Source organism: Hippoglossus stenolepis, chromosome 20 (assembly GCF_022539355.2).
Source record: "Hippoglossus stenolepis isolate QCI-W04-F060 chromosome 20, HSTE1.2, whole genome shotgun sequence".
Lineage (NCBI taxonomy): Eukaryota > Metazoa > Chordata > Actinopteri > Pleuronectiformes > Pleuronectidae > Hippoglossus > Hippoglossus stenolepis.
In genome coordinates, this window is record NC_061502.1 from 12,638,112 (window position 1) to 12,654,624 (window position 16,513).

General features: G+C 40.7%; 1 protein-coding gene across 3 annotated transcripts in view; it reads left to right on the top strand.

The window, feature by feature from the left end:
* Positions 1-16,513, top strand: part of fig4a (FIG4 phosphoinositide 5-phosphatase a) — a 36,175-nt gene that overhangs the window by 14,198 nt on the left and 5,464 nt on the right. For 2 of the 3 annotated variants that reach the window (XM_035143630.2, XM_035143629.2), the window contains exons 12-22: positions 628-761; positions 1,310-1,426; positions 3,690-3,735; positions 4,199-4,347; positions 4,496-4,662; positions 6,716-6,854; positions 7,884-7,942; positions 8,052-8,199; positions 8,427-8,510; positions 9,599-9,797; positions 14,478-14,560. In XM_035143630.2, the coding sequence (XP_034999521.1) occupies positions 628-761; positions 1,310-1,426; positions 3,690-3,735; positions 4,199-4,347; positions 4,496-4,662; positions 6,716-6,854; positions 7,884-7,942; positions 8,052-8,199; positions 8,427-8,510; positions 9,599-9,797; positions 14,478-14,560 (1,325 nt within the window). Of the gene's footprint in view, positions 1-627; positions 762-1,309; positions 1,427-3,689; positions 3,736-4,198; positions 4,348-4,495; positions 4,663-6,715; positions 6,855-7,883; positions 7,943-8,051; positions 8,200-8,426; positions 8,511-9,598; positions 9,798-14,219; positions 14,561-16,513 lie in introns of all 3 variants that reach the window. The other variant, XR_004694254.2, reaches the window with a different exon arrangement.

Below are 16,513 nucleotides of genomic sequence, written 5' to 3' on the forward strand. Positions count from 1 at the left end.
AGTGTGCACGAAGATCTGAGCTGCTAAATGATGCATCCAAGTCAATTATCACCCAGGGTGATTAGTCAAAAGGCTCAATGAGGGGTGGAGGAGGACATTGAGAGAGAACTTTCATGGACAGTGTGCATTCATTTTCATTCACAAAAAAAGCATTAGTTTAATTTTATTAATGATTATTTTTCCCTTCTGACTCTTAACTAAGAAGTGTTTGGATCTCGGATACAAGAGAGATTTAAGAAGTCTTTAATGACACTGTACAAGTTCAACAAAATATTGTGTGGAGCAAGCCTGTCATTAATTGGTGACACTCAGGAGTTAAGACTATAAAGTAGAGGAAACATACGGAATAACCAGTAAAAGCTTAGTCGTAGAAAACACAGTGAAATAGGATAGAAACAATAAATATGTACATACAATGAATTTGATGTAGAGAGACATGAATCCAAATAGAGAGATAGTAGACAGTACTAAAATACACAGATCATCCTGACATGATATCTATCGGTGTACACATGGGATCTCCGAGCAGCGTACGATGACCTATAACCACCTGTAAAGAGGTTTTATTTTTGGAGAAAGAAACAACGTCATACGTGTGACAAAGTTTATGTCTCTCTTGTGCTACAGAAACGGGAAAAGAGGAAACACGAGAAGATTCTGAGTGAGGAGCTTTATCCAGCTGTGACCAACCTAAACCAATTCCTCCCTCCAGAACACTGCATCGACTACATTGCCTGGGACATGGCCCGCTACACCAAGAGGTTGGAATGACAAATGTGCCTATGTTGACAGCTAGAATTTATTATGTAGTATTTTCATCATTCTCGTGTTTTGTATAGAAGCGATATTAGGTGTGATGAAAAGTTGAAAGAAAAACACAAAATTAACGTTACGAAAGAAATGAACAATTCTTTTCTATATTTCTTCTCTGCTGGGAAACTGTTGCAGTCATAATATCCACCTTACAGGAATCGGATGTTTTTTCACGTATTTTTTTTTTTTTCATTTTAAAATGAAGTTTAAAGAACCTGGGGAAATTAGAGCAGTCTGCACAGCTGCGATCTCCACTTGAAATAATGGCTTAGTTTCCTGAAATGACACGCATCTGCTTTTTGTGCAAAAGACCCTTTAGGGCAACTATTCCGAGAATTCGGCCTTGTTTGGCTTATGTTGAGAAATGAAATAAGCGTATTACAAAAGTCAGAGGTATTTTATATCAGCTGTGCTGACATACTCGGGGACAGGAATTGGCTTGTTTTATTCAGCAAATAATAATTTGACCGCCCCTTTGCTCTCTCCGTTTTTTCAGTAAGCTGTGCAACGTCCTGGACCGTCTGAGTATGATAGCGGAGAATGTGGTCAAGAGAACAGGTTTCTTCATTAACCAATCCAGCTTCTACTGTCATACCCTCAGACCAGACGACAGGTGAGTCATTTCGAATTCCATGCTACCCCTGTTGTGTCTCTTATAAACGGAGGAAACACACACACACACACACAATCAAACACACAAAGACTTTCAAAGCCCCATTTCGATCTTTGTTCATTTAGCTGTTGTACACAAATCTCAACACAAATTATTTCTCATAGGAAGCTGTTCTAAAACTGACATGAAAAACATCCGAGCAGTTTCAATTTAGTTTTCAATTCCTTTTTAGCGAGAGAACTGTTTAAAGGCTTATTTTTGCTCAATGTTAGCTTAGCTTACGGAAATGGACGGAACCTTCTGTCTGCATCCTGAGTTTGTTTCGTCTATACTATTGCCCGACTTCTTAAAGCTCACTGATAGAGACAGATCAGACGAAAAGGAGCAGTACCATCTGAAATCGTAGGGGGCAGTGTAGAATAGTTCAAACCAGATGATAGTCGGACAAAAGAAATTATTTTCAGAAATTCTCTACTCTAGTGCCCTCTCGTGGATTTATTGCTTAACGACCATGCCGAAGTAAAGGACACATGGAAGTATGTGTCTTTTTCTGCGTAAAGGCAGCATAAAGGAGCCCTGAGTAGTAAAAGGTTACATAGGGTCTCAGATTATGCATAATGGATTTGAATAAAATGTGAGAAAAACAACTATTTTACCAGAAACCATGTGCTCGACCACATCGCCATCATCTCTGCATTTGCATATCAGTCATACTTTTTATCCAACCTTGTGTGAATTCCTTTTTGTGCTCACACCTATCCGGATACATTCACCGACACTGGTTAATTTAGAAACTCTCCACATATGAATTCTTAATGGGAATTATGCCTGATGGCAGTTGTGTCGCAGATATTTCTTTTTCTGCTAATGAGCTGAATAGATTGCCGTCCATGTGCTTCGTGCATTGTCTGCATGTCTTAATCACTCCAACCCAACATTACCATTCTGTTACGTAATCCAACGACCACGCCGCGGCCAGTATTTATTACCCCTTCTTTTGCATTACCCAGCGCCGTCTCTGTTTCTCTGTTATACGCGCTCACTTCACACTCATGCACACAGTCCCCTGCTGCCATTTACACACAAAGAAAAGCCTCAAAGGCATTGAGATGCACTAATGATTATGGCACCTTTAGCCTTCACCACATTGTTAGTTAGCATGTGAATAATAAAGAGGATTTGTTAACGTTGTCTCGTCCTTATCAAGCTCTCTTTGACTTTTCTCTCCACCTTGTTACATTCACACGCACGTTTTCTCATGCTTTACATTACTGGAACTACATTTGTTAATTGCTCTCAGTTCATTAAGTTCATGCCCTGTTGAGACACACTTTGCCTTTAAAAACACACATCACCAGCTATCGTGGATATTTTATCTTCAGAGATTCCCCTTTCAGCAGTTTTCAGAGAGGCAGCTTTTTCTCGCAGGGTGATTCTTCCTTCCCTATTGCTGTTTTTTGCAGGACACTTTAAAAAGAAAGTGATGAACAGTGAGTAGTGTATTGAATTGGGTGGAAAAGGGCTAATAAAGAGCCAGCAGTGGATCTTATTCAGTGTCCGACTTTAAAATCTAAAAGCTAAAATGCATCCCATTCTTATTTCTAAAACGTGGTTTGATCTTTTATACTTTGGTTTTTGCCAAGATAATAAGATTGATAACACTCATATCTGTCCATTAAATATGAAGCTGTAGTCAATTAGCTTACTGGAGGCAGAGGGAAACAGTTAACAAAGTCCATCTCCCAGCATCTCTAAATATCACAACTTAAAACACTGTACATCCTCATTCCTAAAAGTAAAAAGTTTAAACATTTTTGGTTTTCCAAGAAGTTATTGGATGGACAAACTTATCATTTAAGGTGAGCTTACTGGACAGCAGCTGTAGCTTTCTGTTAACAATACAGACACCGGAGTGGTATTTACAGCCATATTTAAATATATATTTCCACATCCTTGGATTTTTTTATTATAAGAATTAATGTCGAAAAAGGAAGGAAACAAACAATTGTTCGATATTTACAAGTACAAGCAACAAAATAACTTTAAACTAAAAACTAGGACAACTGGGATGTAAACAAGATCCATTATATTTTCTCCTTGAAGCAAACCTGTCATACTGGTGGTATTTTGTCTAAAAATATATTTGCTCAAACCGCCAGCGGTAATGTCAACAACACATGTCTATAAATACTTCACTATGTTCTGCATGAAAATGGTGATTATATCAATTATCTTTTGTCTGTTTCCACTGTCTGTTTTTCAGATGGGGAGATGTGGGTGGACACATCACAGCCAATGGACGAGTGCAGGTATGCCACAGAGAAAACTTGTTGAAAAAACCTTTCAAAACCAAAAATATTCTCAATCCTATTTGCACACCTAATAAGATTAAGAACCTTTTACATTTATCAATTGAATTGTAGATGGTAACACTTATTAATTCATAGCACTGAGATATCTGGGCCAAGGAAACAACTATTATCTATTATGTGTATTCAAGAAATGCCCAGTATTCATTACTACAGCTGCAAAATTGGGCCAATGCATCAACAGTTGGTGCACAATGAATGGTTTTATCAGTTTATATGGAAACGTTGGTCACATATACAGTGACCTATAGAAGTAAAATACATGGAGATGTGTTTGCAGTTGATGCTATGATTCTACTTATTGTCTTTTCATGTAGTTTGTGTCTGACTCTCAGAAAATACATGAACATCTTGAAGTGAATGAAGTGGTGTCATTGGGCTTCATGAGTCTCTGTCACCGTAGACCGGTGTGTTGCGGACCAACTGTGTGGACTGTCTGGACCGGACCAACACTGCCCAGTTCATGGTGGGGAAGTGCGCATTGGCCTATCAGCTATACGCACTAGGAATGATTGACAAGCCCAAGCTGCAGTTTGATACAGACTGTGTCAGGTAAAGCTCTTTATCTCACCCTGTGTTTTTTTATTTGTTTATGGGTTTCATGCTTTATTTTGCACAACTAGATCCCTCTGTGTTTGTCTATTGCTTGAGTATTTTCTGTTTGTGTGTATGCATACGTGTGTGTGTGTGTGTACTTCAGGTTGTTTGAGGAGCTATACGAAGACCATGGAGACACACTGTCTCTGCAGTACGGCGGCTCCCAGTTGGTCCACAGAGTCAAGACCTACCGCAAGATCGCCCCCTGGACTCAACACTCCAAAGACATCATGCAGACTCTGTCGCGCTACTACAGCAACGCTTTCTCAGGTGTGTGAAACAGAGACACGTCAAATCTTTAATCTGCATGAAATCCTCTTATATACTTATACACAAATCATATTCAAGATACCATAGCAACTAATACTTTTCATACATATGAAAAGGAAACATATCGATGAATAAAAACACTGAAAACATCAGCTCCAGGAGCCTGGTGCATCCTCCAGCTCTTAATGGAGCTTGTTTCCTGCTGCGCATGAGTTCTCATTGAGAAACCCATGAAGAATAATTTCGGCTTGAAAATTTCGGAAGTAATATTTAGGTTACTGAAACTACGAAAAGTTAAGTAATGTAGATATCCAATTAGAAACTGTGTGTCTAAGAAAATGTGCGTGAATGTACACAAGTGGTCTGACCCACTAGTGACTGTTCCACATCAAAAGGTGGAAATTGTGTGCCCAGAAATGAAGAGGTGAGATTATCCTGTGTTTTGTATTAAGGCAGCACTGATGGAGCTGTACTACTTGACCTACTATGTCGACCTCAGCTATGTTTTTTTCAAAATGGGATGACTGGCTGGTTGCAGTGCAGAGCCTGTAAAGTAGCTAATTGTTTTATTTCTGGCTGAAATGTCAAGGCCGAGAGGCTCATATGATGCCGACCTCTTAGGTTGTATTTTCTTCTATTAATTGCGAATACGCTTTCTTTTCCCTTTACTCCCTGCATAGTTTTTCCCCCCGTTCATTTAATGTAGGTCCTTTGAAGTGTATTGCTCTCTACACTCTCTGACATTTTAGGTTATCATTTTCATAGTATACCACCCAAAAAATCACATCATACACCTTGGACAACTGAGCCCGTAAACATGAATGTAACCAAGCCTATTCATTTTATTGACTGTGTTTTATTTCATGCATCTGGAAACATAAATGTACAGTACACACAAAGGTATGTTTTGCTGGAATTGAACAAACCTGTCGACAGATTATTTTACTGCGTGCATTTCATTCAAAATACATTTAACGAGACAAGGTTTTCTTGACAATGTCTTCTGGTGCATGTGCATATTTTGTTCGCTTCTGTTACCTTGTGATTTATCGAATGCACCTATGGAGATTAAAATTACAAAGAGTAAAAGCTTTACAGCAGGCTTTAAAGGTTCAGTGTGTTGAATTTAGTGACATCTAGTGGTCAAGTTGCATGTTGCGGCTGAATACCCCTCACCTCACAATCCCTTCCAAACATGAAAGAGAACCTGTGGAAGCCTTCAGTTGTCATAAAAACTCAAAAGGTGTTTAGTTTGTCCAGTCTGGGCTACTGTAAAAAAAAACATGGCGGCCTCCATATAGAGGACCTGCTCCCAATGTAAATTTGTATTAAAATAAAAAAGGGCACATTCTAGGGTAAAGAAAACAATAATTCGTACAATTTAGATGAAACACACTAGTGAAAACATCACTAGGATAGATCCCTTCCACCTGGATCTCACACACTGGACCTTTAATAGAACCCAATTTAGTTTCTATTCTTCTGACGTGACTGTTGGAACAACCAGCACGTGGCATCACAGTTGGGGGATGTATTAAATGGCACCAAACTGGGCAACATGCAGAACACGCACCACATACTGAACACACAAACCCTTGCAGAGATTATCTCTGCACGCGCTCGTAGCCAAACATGATGTTAGGGAGGTGCTCAGCAGCAGAGTCTTTACTTTTTCGATTCGGATGACTGAGTTCAGCTTTACCCTTTGTTTCCTTAATTGGCACCTTTGCAGTCTCCTTTCCCGTCGTCTTAAAATTTATTTCACCTCTTATAATTGGCAAACTGCTAAGCTGACAAAACCGGATAAAGCTCACATACTGCACGCTGAGAACATGCAGCAGAAAAACAGAACTGAGCCCGTGAGGTCATTTTTGACATTGAAAAAAAATTCCCACAACTCCACTTGATTGATTTTTTTAGGCTATAACAAAACCGAAGAACCAGAAACTTGACAAATTTGAGTCCGACCAAAACATGTGTGTTATATCAGCAGAGGACTGTGCACAGTGGCCGCTGTTTCTTTGTCGTTATCGTGTCCATCTTGCTCCTCCAGACGCCGACAGACAGGATGCCATCAACCTGTTTCTCCAAGTCTACCAGCCGTCGGAGACCAAACCGCACCTGTGGGAGCTGCCCACTGACTTCTACCTGCATCAGAAGAACACCATGGCCCTTCTCCAGGACAGACGCAGGTACACACACAAACACGTATACACACGTACATGTCTGCCATGAGTGTTGAAGACGTTCACAAGAGAGTGTGGCAGGTTTTCATGAGACTGCTTCTGTGATCAGTCCGACTGGTTGTTATCGAGCCTCCTCATTTGAGCTTTGAGGTCTAATTATGTGAGCAGCAGCCCTGAGGCTTCATGATTTACCAACTCGGCACATTGTAGACATTACACTGCAGCACAGCATCTAAGTCAATATGATAATTCATTTTACTCTTAGTCAAGGATGTGAACTGGTTTAAACTTGTGATGTCTGCGATGGACAACAGTTGTGTTTTCTTTGTATTATATGTTTGTGCTTATGAGGTCCTTCAAGGAGGTTATGTTTTCACCCACGTCTGTTGTGCGTTCTTCAGCAGGATTATGCAAAAAGTACTGCAGGCTCCAGTATTGAGACACATCTCATATACTGTATATTGAACTTTTAGTTGATACATGAAGCAGTTTTCTCTTCAAACTGATGTTTTTGTGAACCTGTGAAGTGCAAATTGTTGGTCCATCCTTATCACACTGACTTTTGTATTCCATTATAAGTTGTGACCCACAGCGATGCTCTTGTCATTGTGTGCATGTGTGCGGCAGCGTACTAGTATGCATGTTGTTTGCTTCCCATGCTAGCATAAAGGCAGACCCACTTTTCTGATACAGGCCACTCATTTATGGCGCCACAAAGGGCCAAGGTAGCACAACCATTATTCGTAGAAATTAGCATGGGCAGAACTGAAGTTTGGCAGCCACACACTTTGCTTCTGCTCTCAAACTCGCCTAAGTAGCACATCACACACTAAATCATAATCAGTGCATTCAGACAAATTGCTCATATTGAATAAAAGGATGATGTATTCAGCAGTTTTACAGTATTTGGCCCAGCCAAGTCAATTTCCATATCTAGGTTATGTGAGGTCCCAGAAGATTCAGATGCAGAATAGACATTAGTCAGTGGAAAGTTCTCTGGAAGATTTTAATGATTTGTTTTTTTCTTATTTCCAGTTACACATTGTGGTGGTCAGAGGGAATCCTGGCCTATCTCCCTGTTCCCTATGATGAAGGTATCTCTTTATTATATAATATCTGCAATAACATCAACAATATGTATCCATTAAATGAATGATGAGTGATTTTCTATAAAGCTTGTTTTCTTCCCCTGTGTGGATGCAGTCCCCTGTGAGAACAACATGAAGAAAGTCAAAGTGAAGAGAGTGAACCACTACGACGAGAGCACTGACATCTACACCGAGTTCTTCAAACCTTATGAGCTCACCTCCTTCGATGACACCTTCTGCATCGCCATGACCAACTCTGCAAGGTGAATACAGAGATTCTTGCAATCAAAGATTTCATGGGTTAAACTACAAGCTGAGACGTGTTTTTACAGCTTATTAAAAGGACGTTATTGCTTTAACATTGCTAAAATGTTTGTGTCAAGTTGCCCTTCATCTCACCTAAATAAGGCAGTTCACATTTCTTAGCTTTTATTGCAATGTATGACAAGATGGCAGCTAATGGGTTTCCCTGTATTTTGTTTTCTTAAAGGGAATTTATGCCCAAAACAGTTGGAGTGGATCCAAGCCCATTCACAGTTCGCAAGCCAGAGGAAACAGGGAAATCAGTGCTGGGGTGAGTAGATCTAAGCCCTGTCCACATTTGTGATGTTTTTTTTTGGGGTGTGTATGTTCTTTTTTTATGTAATAAATCCTGTGTCACTGTGCCCTCATGCACACGTCGTCATTTGTGCTCCCAGGTAACCAAAAACCACTCTGTCCATTTCCCTGTCTTTGTTTAGAACACAAAGTGCTGAGTTCACCATCATCAAGTGTGTGTGTGTGTGTGTGTGTGTGTGTGTGTGTGTGTGTGTGTGTGTGTGTGTGTGTGTGTGTGTGTGTGTGTGTGTGTGTGTGTGTGTGTGTGTGTGTGTGTGTGTGTGTTTTAAATACTTCCTCCTGCACACACATATTATAATATGAGCTATTGCTGAACTCGTGCCTGGTTATAACCCCCATGTGGCAGCTACTGCTCAACACCCGACCCACTCTGTGCTCTATGCTGCTTTGATGTTTCCCTTTAATGCATAAATCTTTAGGGATCCTTCTGCTATTATACTGGTCTGTTTGCTTGTATGGAAATACAGTGCAGAGCATTTACCACTGATATGACTCACTGGCTTTGAACTTCACCTCATCACGTGTGCTTACACACAAAGAGCCATCTATTCATCCATTTTCTTAAAGCCAACTATCTCGGTCAAGTTACTGTGGCAACATGGTGAGGAGAGAAAACCAAAGTTCGGTTTCCCTTTTAACATTTTCAATCTCCTTCTGGACGATCACCAGGTCCCTTAAAGTTCGTTCTTATAGGTTTCCTTCTCACTGGTTATGCCTGGGCATTTACATTTGAAAAACTTCTTGGCCTGTGGTGATGCTGGTTTGAGCTTTCTTTCTGAAAATTTTATGTTAATTCAAAGGTTTTTAATATTTAATGTAGCATGTGTCCAAAAACTGTTCTTGAGCTATGTGAGCCACAGACAGACAGAGATTTCTGATATATTCAGAGTTGTAGGAATACATTGTGCCATTGCTGCTATGGTGTATTATTTCTCTCAGGAGAAATGCAGTCATTCTCCAAATTTACATGTGAATTTGTGATACGAGCTCAATCAAGGAGCTAATTGTGTGTTTGATTATCTGTTCATCTCTGGATATTGGCAGCAACAAGAGCAGTAAAGAGGAGACGCTGCTCCAGAGGAAGACCGCAGCTAGCGCACCTCCGCCCCCGAGTGAGGAGGCCATCTCCAGCACATCGGAGGACGACTCCGAGGAGGACCGCGACGATGACGGATCCGTATCCCAGCGCTCGACCCCGATCAAACTGCTAACGGAGTCTGGAGAGAGCACACGCACGCAGGAGGTATGAAAATACAAACTGTCTAAATAAATACAAAAATACAGAAAAAGGCTATAAGGATATAATAAAGAGAGAAGTAAAACAAAATGTGTATCCCTTAATAGCCTTATTGTTTAATGTGGATGGAAAATTGCAGGCTGTTAAATGAGATCCTCTAATTAGTCATGGATAGGCAATCTCTTCCAAGGACCTCAGGGAGATGTCATCAAAGTTCAGGCTGAGATTTTGCCACCTGGATGTATTTTTGGCCTCCAAAGCATTTTGCATTGTGATTGGAGCATGTCACCCTGATTGTATTATATCCACTTCCTCATCCCCCTGTGTCTTGCTCTAGAAATTAACTCTGTATTTCTACGTCAAATAGAGGAGAAGATGTCAATTTAATCAGCCACAGTAATGGGGGTTCAATAGCCGAGGTGGTATTGTTTATTATCCCTTCCTGTCTCTAGTTCCTCTCCTTCTACATACCTGTCGGTGCTCCAATCTTATTAGGTACCATCACAGCCTGTTCATAGGGCAGCGTGTGTGCAGAGGGATTGTGTCTACTTTTAGGACATCAGCGGATGTGCAGCCTGCATCTTTTTATTACTTATTTTGTCTCCTCTTTTGGTGCCAAGAGGTCAAGTCTGTCTCTTAAGGACAAATACATATTGGATGGGATTTAAAACATTAGTTGTTTTTGCAGTTTATTGTTTCCTAAAGTTGCATCCTAACAATGAGGATTGCAGTTCTTGGACCAGCTTTAAACCATCTTTGCAGCTGGTGATCTATCCATTCTTGCATTCTTGCTAATTTCTGTCAGTGTTAACTCCCTTTCACGTGCTGGAAAGGTTAGGGTTAGATATTAAATGTATCGTCTCTTTAAAATGAATGCATGGCAGGCCAAAAGTGCTTCAAGGATCATTCCATACCTCATCACCAGGAGTGTTTCGGACCACATGGCCACTGGTGCATCATATAGAGCACAGCATACGTGTGAAAAATTCCCAGGCTCTATCTATCTATTTCACGCCCCAGGTGGACCGGTCACACATTTTTATTTCCTATTGACCCAGATTTGATGCAACCGCGAGGAGAAGTGGCACATTAATCAGCACAGGTAGTGGGTCAGTGTGTCAACGGGATGATTCAGAAGCCCCAGGAAACAGCCTCCAATTGGAATTTGTCGGGTTATAACAATGGTCTCGGAAGCTTGTATAAGGAAGCCCCCTGTGGAGTGTAAGCTGTTGATTGCAGCAGCCACACTGTTACAATGAGACAGCCATAATTATGACATAAGCAGGATTGAGGTGACTCCCTCTGGCTGTACTTTGCCCTTGTGTCCTAATTTACATGCAAAATGACTGTGATTCGCTCTCAGTCAGTGACATTTTCAAATGTGACTGTTCGAGGCCACAGCCCCAACTGTCTGATTGTTAGTCATCACAGGTTTAACCACCATCTACAAAAATATAGTGTTTTTATTCAAGAGTGCAGGTTTTCATTTTGTGAGCGTTATTTCTTTATTTCATATCCATAATCATATCCAGTTCTGTCGCTGCTGGACAGAGCTTCAGTAGGAACAGTGGCAAAAATGTCATCTGCTTTTGGACATGTTGGAAAGATAAATAAAAAAGGAAATAGGTTCAGAAATGCTGGTCAACAGTGCTTGTGTAGTAGTGATTGATTTGTATACGGGGAAACAACAGATAACTGGGAATGCAATTCATAGACCATGAGCGGTGAAGGATTGGTTTGAAAATGATTTGAATCATATGCTGTCGCCTTCACCAGTCACCAGATCTCAACTTGACAAAAAAAAAAGGGATTTTGGACCAACGTGTTGGCAAACGCTCTCGACCGCCATCACCAAACCACTGAACGAGGAAATACGTTTTGGAAGTATTGCGCTCATGCCTCCGGTAGAGATCACAGACTTGTAGGATTTATTCAAAACTGCATTGAAGCTGTTCTAGATGCACTAGTTTCCCCTTGGTACAATAACGTCTACCTCTTCTGAACTCACCTTATCTTACACCTTATGAAGACACTTGTTTGGAAAGAAGATAAAAACATGTTTATACGAGCAGGATTGTGTCCACGGTATATTTCTTCAAAAGCCCACTTCAGCCAGACGTAAACTGAGAAAAGTGTCTGGACTGAATAAATTTCAATTTCTGATTCCTTCTGGCTCCATCCATCTCTCCCACCTGCTGATTTATGATGGATTTTCCCATATTTTTTTCTCTTTGTCTCTCCTTTCGGGGCCTTGAGCAATGAGCTGGTCATGAATATTGTGGGCTGAACAGTGAGCGCACGTGTCGCCTGCACACACTCGCTCTCGTGTGTCTCGTGTTGCTGCCCCTGAGCCTGTCCCTGAGAATGAATTGCCTGGGTGCCAGCACAACACTAAACTGTTGAAATATTTAAACCTCGGACCATTACCGCGTTTGCCCATGTAATTACACATGCTCATATTATATTCCTACCCAGTTTGGACATGCGTGTGCATGAAGAGATTTGTGTGGGTGCATTTGTGTTTTTTCTCACTCTTCTGTGTCGGGTGCATGTGTGTTCACGCTCGCAGCTGCTGTTTCTTGGATAGAAAGAAATGCAGTCAGATCAATACACATGTATAGAAAATTGAATGCATTATGTTGAGCTTATTTCTGCCCTGTCAGAAAACAGCCAAGAGAAGAAAGGGCCGGCTGCTTTAAGACCAGACATCGTAGGTTTTTGGGCTTTTTTCATCAAATGTTTAAGGATATGTTCTGAGGTTGTTTTTTGTTTCCTTACATACAGTAAATACAATAAATTACCATAGATACCAAAAATGCAAAACATCACCATTGTAGTTAAGCAAATTGTTGATTTACTGCGTTAGCCCAAAACAGACAAAGTTTTTGTCTCACATACATTTCGTTATGAAAATGTTCCTTCTTTAGGTCTGTAGATCTAAATGCATTGTGTCCATGGGTGGCTCACTGACAGCCGAGTTCACTGTCTGTAGCCGTCTGGTAGAATTCACAAACATTATCGTCATCATTATAGCCCCGAACCTACACGCGTAGTAGAGCGTATCATAATCTAAGACAAATCTCAACAGCCCAAGTGTCTCAGGGTCAATAAGTTCCACAAGTCGAAATGAAGTGCCGACCAGATCTGCTCCAAAACTTCTCGCTTCATGTCCCTACCCTCCACAAAATGTCATGGAAATTGGTTCAATATTTGATGGGTCTGTCAGGGTAACAGCAAAGAAGACATTACCTCCTTGGCAGAGGTAATAACCTCATTTAGATGTGTAGTGATGAATGTGTATGAATGAGTATGAATGAGTGAAGGGTTAAATATGATCTGGATCTAGGAAAACTTCAGAATTGTGTTGCCTCAAACTGTGGTAATTCAAGCTCCTGTCTGTTCTCGTGGACCGAGCTTGGATAAATGCCTTCGCCTCAGCCATCTGGGTCTGCCATCATTACTTCCATCCGGTCACGTCATTTCCACCACATTATTACGACATCACAATCTGAAATGGCCGATGAACAATCGTAATGTAGATCTCATTTCATCAGATTTATTTATTTATTCAGAATAATGCCCGGCTGTCGTGAACGGGTCCCATGTCTGCCAAGAAAACACTTACAGCACCACCCCCACATGGATCTGAGCTGTTTGCAGGAGATTCCCGTCCTACCGTCAGCATCCTATTACAGAAACTCAGATTCAATATTTACCTGCGAATCCAGTCGCACTTGTTCCCCTGTGAAACCTCATTGTCGTGTAGTTCTCCATCAGCTGCCGTCGACCATCTGCTTCAAGGTTCAACATGTTGTTGAACCTTCTGAGAAGGCTTCCTATCGCACTGAGCTATTTTTATGGGCCATCATCAGCCGGAACAGAATATAAATAAGGACGACGCAGTGGGCAAACATTTTAAATACGAATAAACACTGATATTATCTTTATGGACTCGTCTTATTGCGGCTGTTTTTTTTTTAAAGGGAATAACTTCGATTTTTTGTTTTTCTTTTAATGTAATGTTGTACTTATAGCGTGACCTCATGACTATTTATACTCGATAATATTTTTGTTGATCGTTGTTAGGCGGCATTAGTCTAATCTGTTGATTGCATTTTCTTTGAAGGTTTCCCATATTGTGCATATACTCTTATGATAGAATGCTCTTGGTTACAATTTCATCAACCGGCTTGATTTACTTTTTTGTTATTTTAGACAGTTGATTAATTTATAATCAGATTTACAGATTTAAAGGTGCATATCCTTCAATAGCTGTTTTTTGGTCTTCATCCATATCAAATGGTTGTTTTCAGTTTTCAGCGTGACACTGAACCCTTCTCAGGTTAAGTCTTTTTTCGAATCTGTGAGGATGAACCGGTCTGACCTTTTTAATCTGATGTATTTATTATGACCATTATATCTCCCCAGTCCCCTGGACACTGTGTGCAGAAACCCCAGGAGGGCACTATCCCTGAGCATGAAACCACCTCATCAGACACCAACGATCCTAATTTGTGAATCAGTGGTGGGGAGGCGACTGAACCTGATGACTTCGTGTGACTTTTGAGATTCTCAGTAAAGGAGGAGCTGGCTGGGAACAAGAAGCTTTACCTGCTGAAGTCTGTCACTTTGTATTAATCGTGATCATCCTGTCTCGCTCTCATCTTTCCCCTCTGACCTCTGCAGGAGCAGCAGCAGACTGCTAAGGAGCCATATGGACTCAGCCTGGCCAAGTTTCCTACCGAAAAAGATGTCTTCATTTACGAAAGGTAAACACTTTCGAATGGTTGATTGGTGTTTATAGGGGTTGGTATGGTCCTTTTTAAGTTAGGACGAGTTTCAACAACCAATAATGAAGTAGTAATTGAATTTGACTCTAGAATACAGTTCTAAAGGATGAGAATGTCAAGAGTTTCTGTGATAACATAAAGTACATCTGACATATTCAATGACATGTAATGAGTCGTTACGACCGGCCTTCACAATGTCAGACAGAGTAATAATAATAAACTTTATTTAAAGAGCAATTTTCAATGTTACAACACCAGACAGGTAATATAAAGTAAGAATAAAACAGTGGAACATGAGCATAGAGAATAAAATCCTTCAAATAATATGATAAAATTATTTATTTTATTATTATTATTAATTATTGAAGCTTTCACTGAGAGAAAAGTTTTAAGAAGGGTTTTAAAAGAGACTTTGTCCGAGTTTATTGAGCAGTGAATTCCATAATGTGGCGGCTCTCATAGCAAAGGCTTGGTGGCCCTTTGTCGTGAGCTGAACCCTGAGAATAAACAGCAGGGCTCCATCTACTGATCTCAGCAGTCGACAGGGCACGTACCAGGTCGATAAATCTGAAAGACATTTTGGTGCAACGATTAAATGTCTTTGGATTTGGAGGTTTATCAAAAGCATTGGACAAATTTGGTGCTGGAGCTCGATGAAAAGTTGATGAGTCACTGCCGTCGTTACAATTCATTCTTCAGGGAACTTGAATGCTGTCTACGTGTCTCACATCTGTCGACTGGAGCTGGTTTGTTTGGCCTTCAGCTCTCAGGACTCAGGACACTATTAGTCTGTTTTGATTGTGTCACGTGTGAAGCAAACGCCTCCAAACTGCAAGAGCTCCAGTCTCATTTTCAGGCTGCCTCTGCCGATTTAACTGATCCCGAGGAAGTTCGTTCTTTTTTGATTGTTATTGACGATGCACCCGGAGCCCAGGACCGAAACGGGGAGGAACAAGCAGTTGGTGTCAACAGCCCCCTCAGGGGAATATGACGGGGACATTGTCAACTCTACCCTGCTGTGTGCGTCGCACTTCTGACCTCACTGCTCTCCGTCCACTCCTTCCCTTCCCTCGACCCCTGAATTTCATTTTATCTCCATCTCTTCTGGTCCGTCCTGTCCTTTCTCCCTGAACGCTCCCGACCATGATGATGAGCCGCAGTGAATGGCCCCCATCAGGCTCTGAAACCGAACACTACTGTCTGTTCTCTGGATGTGAACTGCACATTTGATACAGCATGATGCCTTTGATGATACTTTAATAGATGATAACTGTTCCACTCTGTTATTTCAGTCGTGTCTGTAAAGCAATTGTTTCCATTTGTAGAATAACGAGAACAAACATGTCATGATTCATTGTCTGGTCCATTTATTTGAAACTGCCACTACCACTGTATGTTCTGTGAAGGAAACGTTTTAGTTGATGAGTGTTTCCAAACCGTTTCCTGTCAAACAGTGAATTTTTGTTCTTGGATTCTTAATTTGAACGACTGTTGTCTGAAGAGTTGAAGATTGCGAGAAAAAATATTTAACTTAAGCGAAAAGCCAGACAAAGTAAACATAATTATGTGATTTAAAAAATGTTCTTTTTCCTTTTTTTATGCCTTTACATGATCTTGATAGCCCTCAGACCCGAGTCAGATTTTTACTTTCCAGAAATATCAATTTTTTCTCCTTCTTAAGTGTCTTTAAAGTAAAATAGTGAGTAGAAGCTGTTTGGATAAAAACTTGCATTAATCTGAAATCCTGAATTGTTTTTCCCAGCAACTTCTATTTCTTATATCCGTGTCACATGTGCCTTTAATAACAGGCACGGCTTTGAGGTGTGATTGAAGCAGGGGGAGATGATGAAAAAAAACAAATCCAAATTGCAGTGAAGAATGTTGTTCACGTACTCATGCACATAATGGAAATGAAACGGCATTCATTATTGA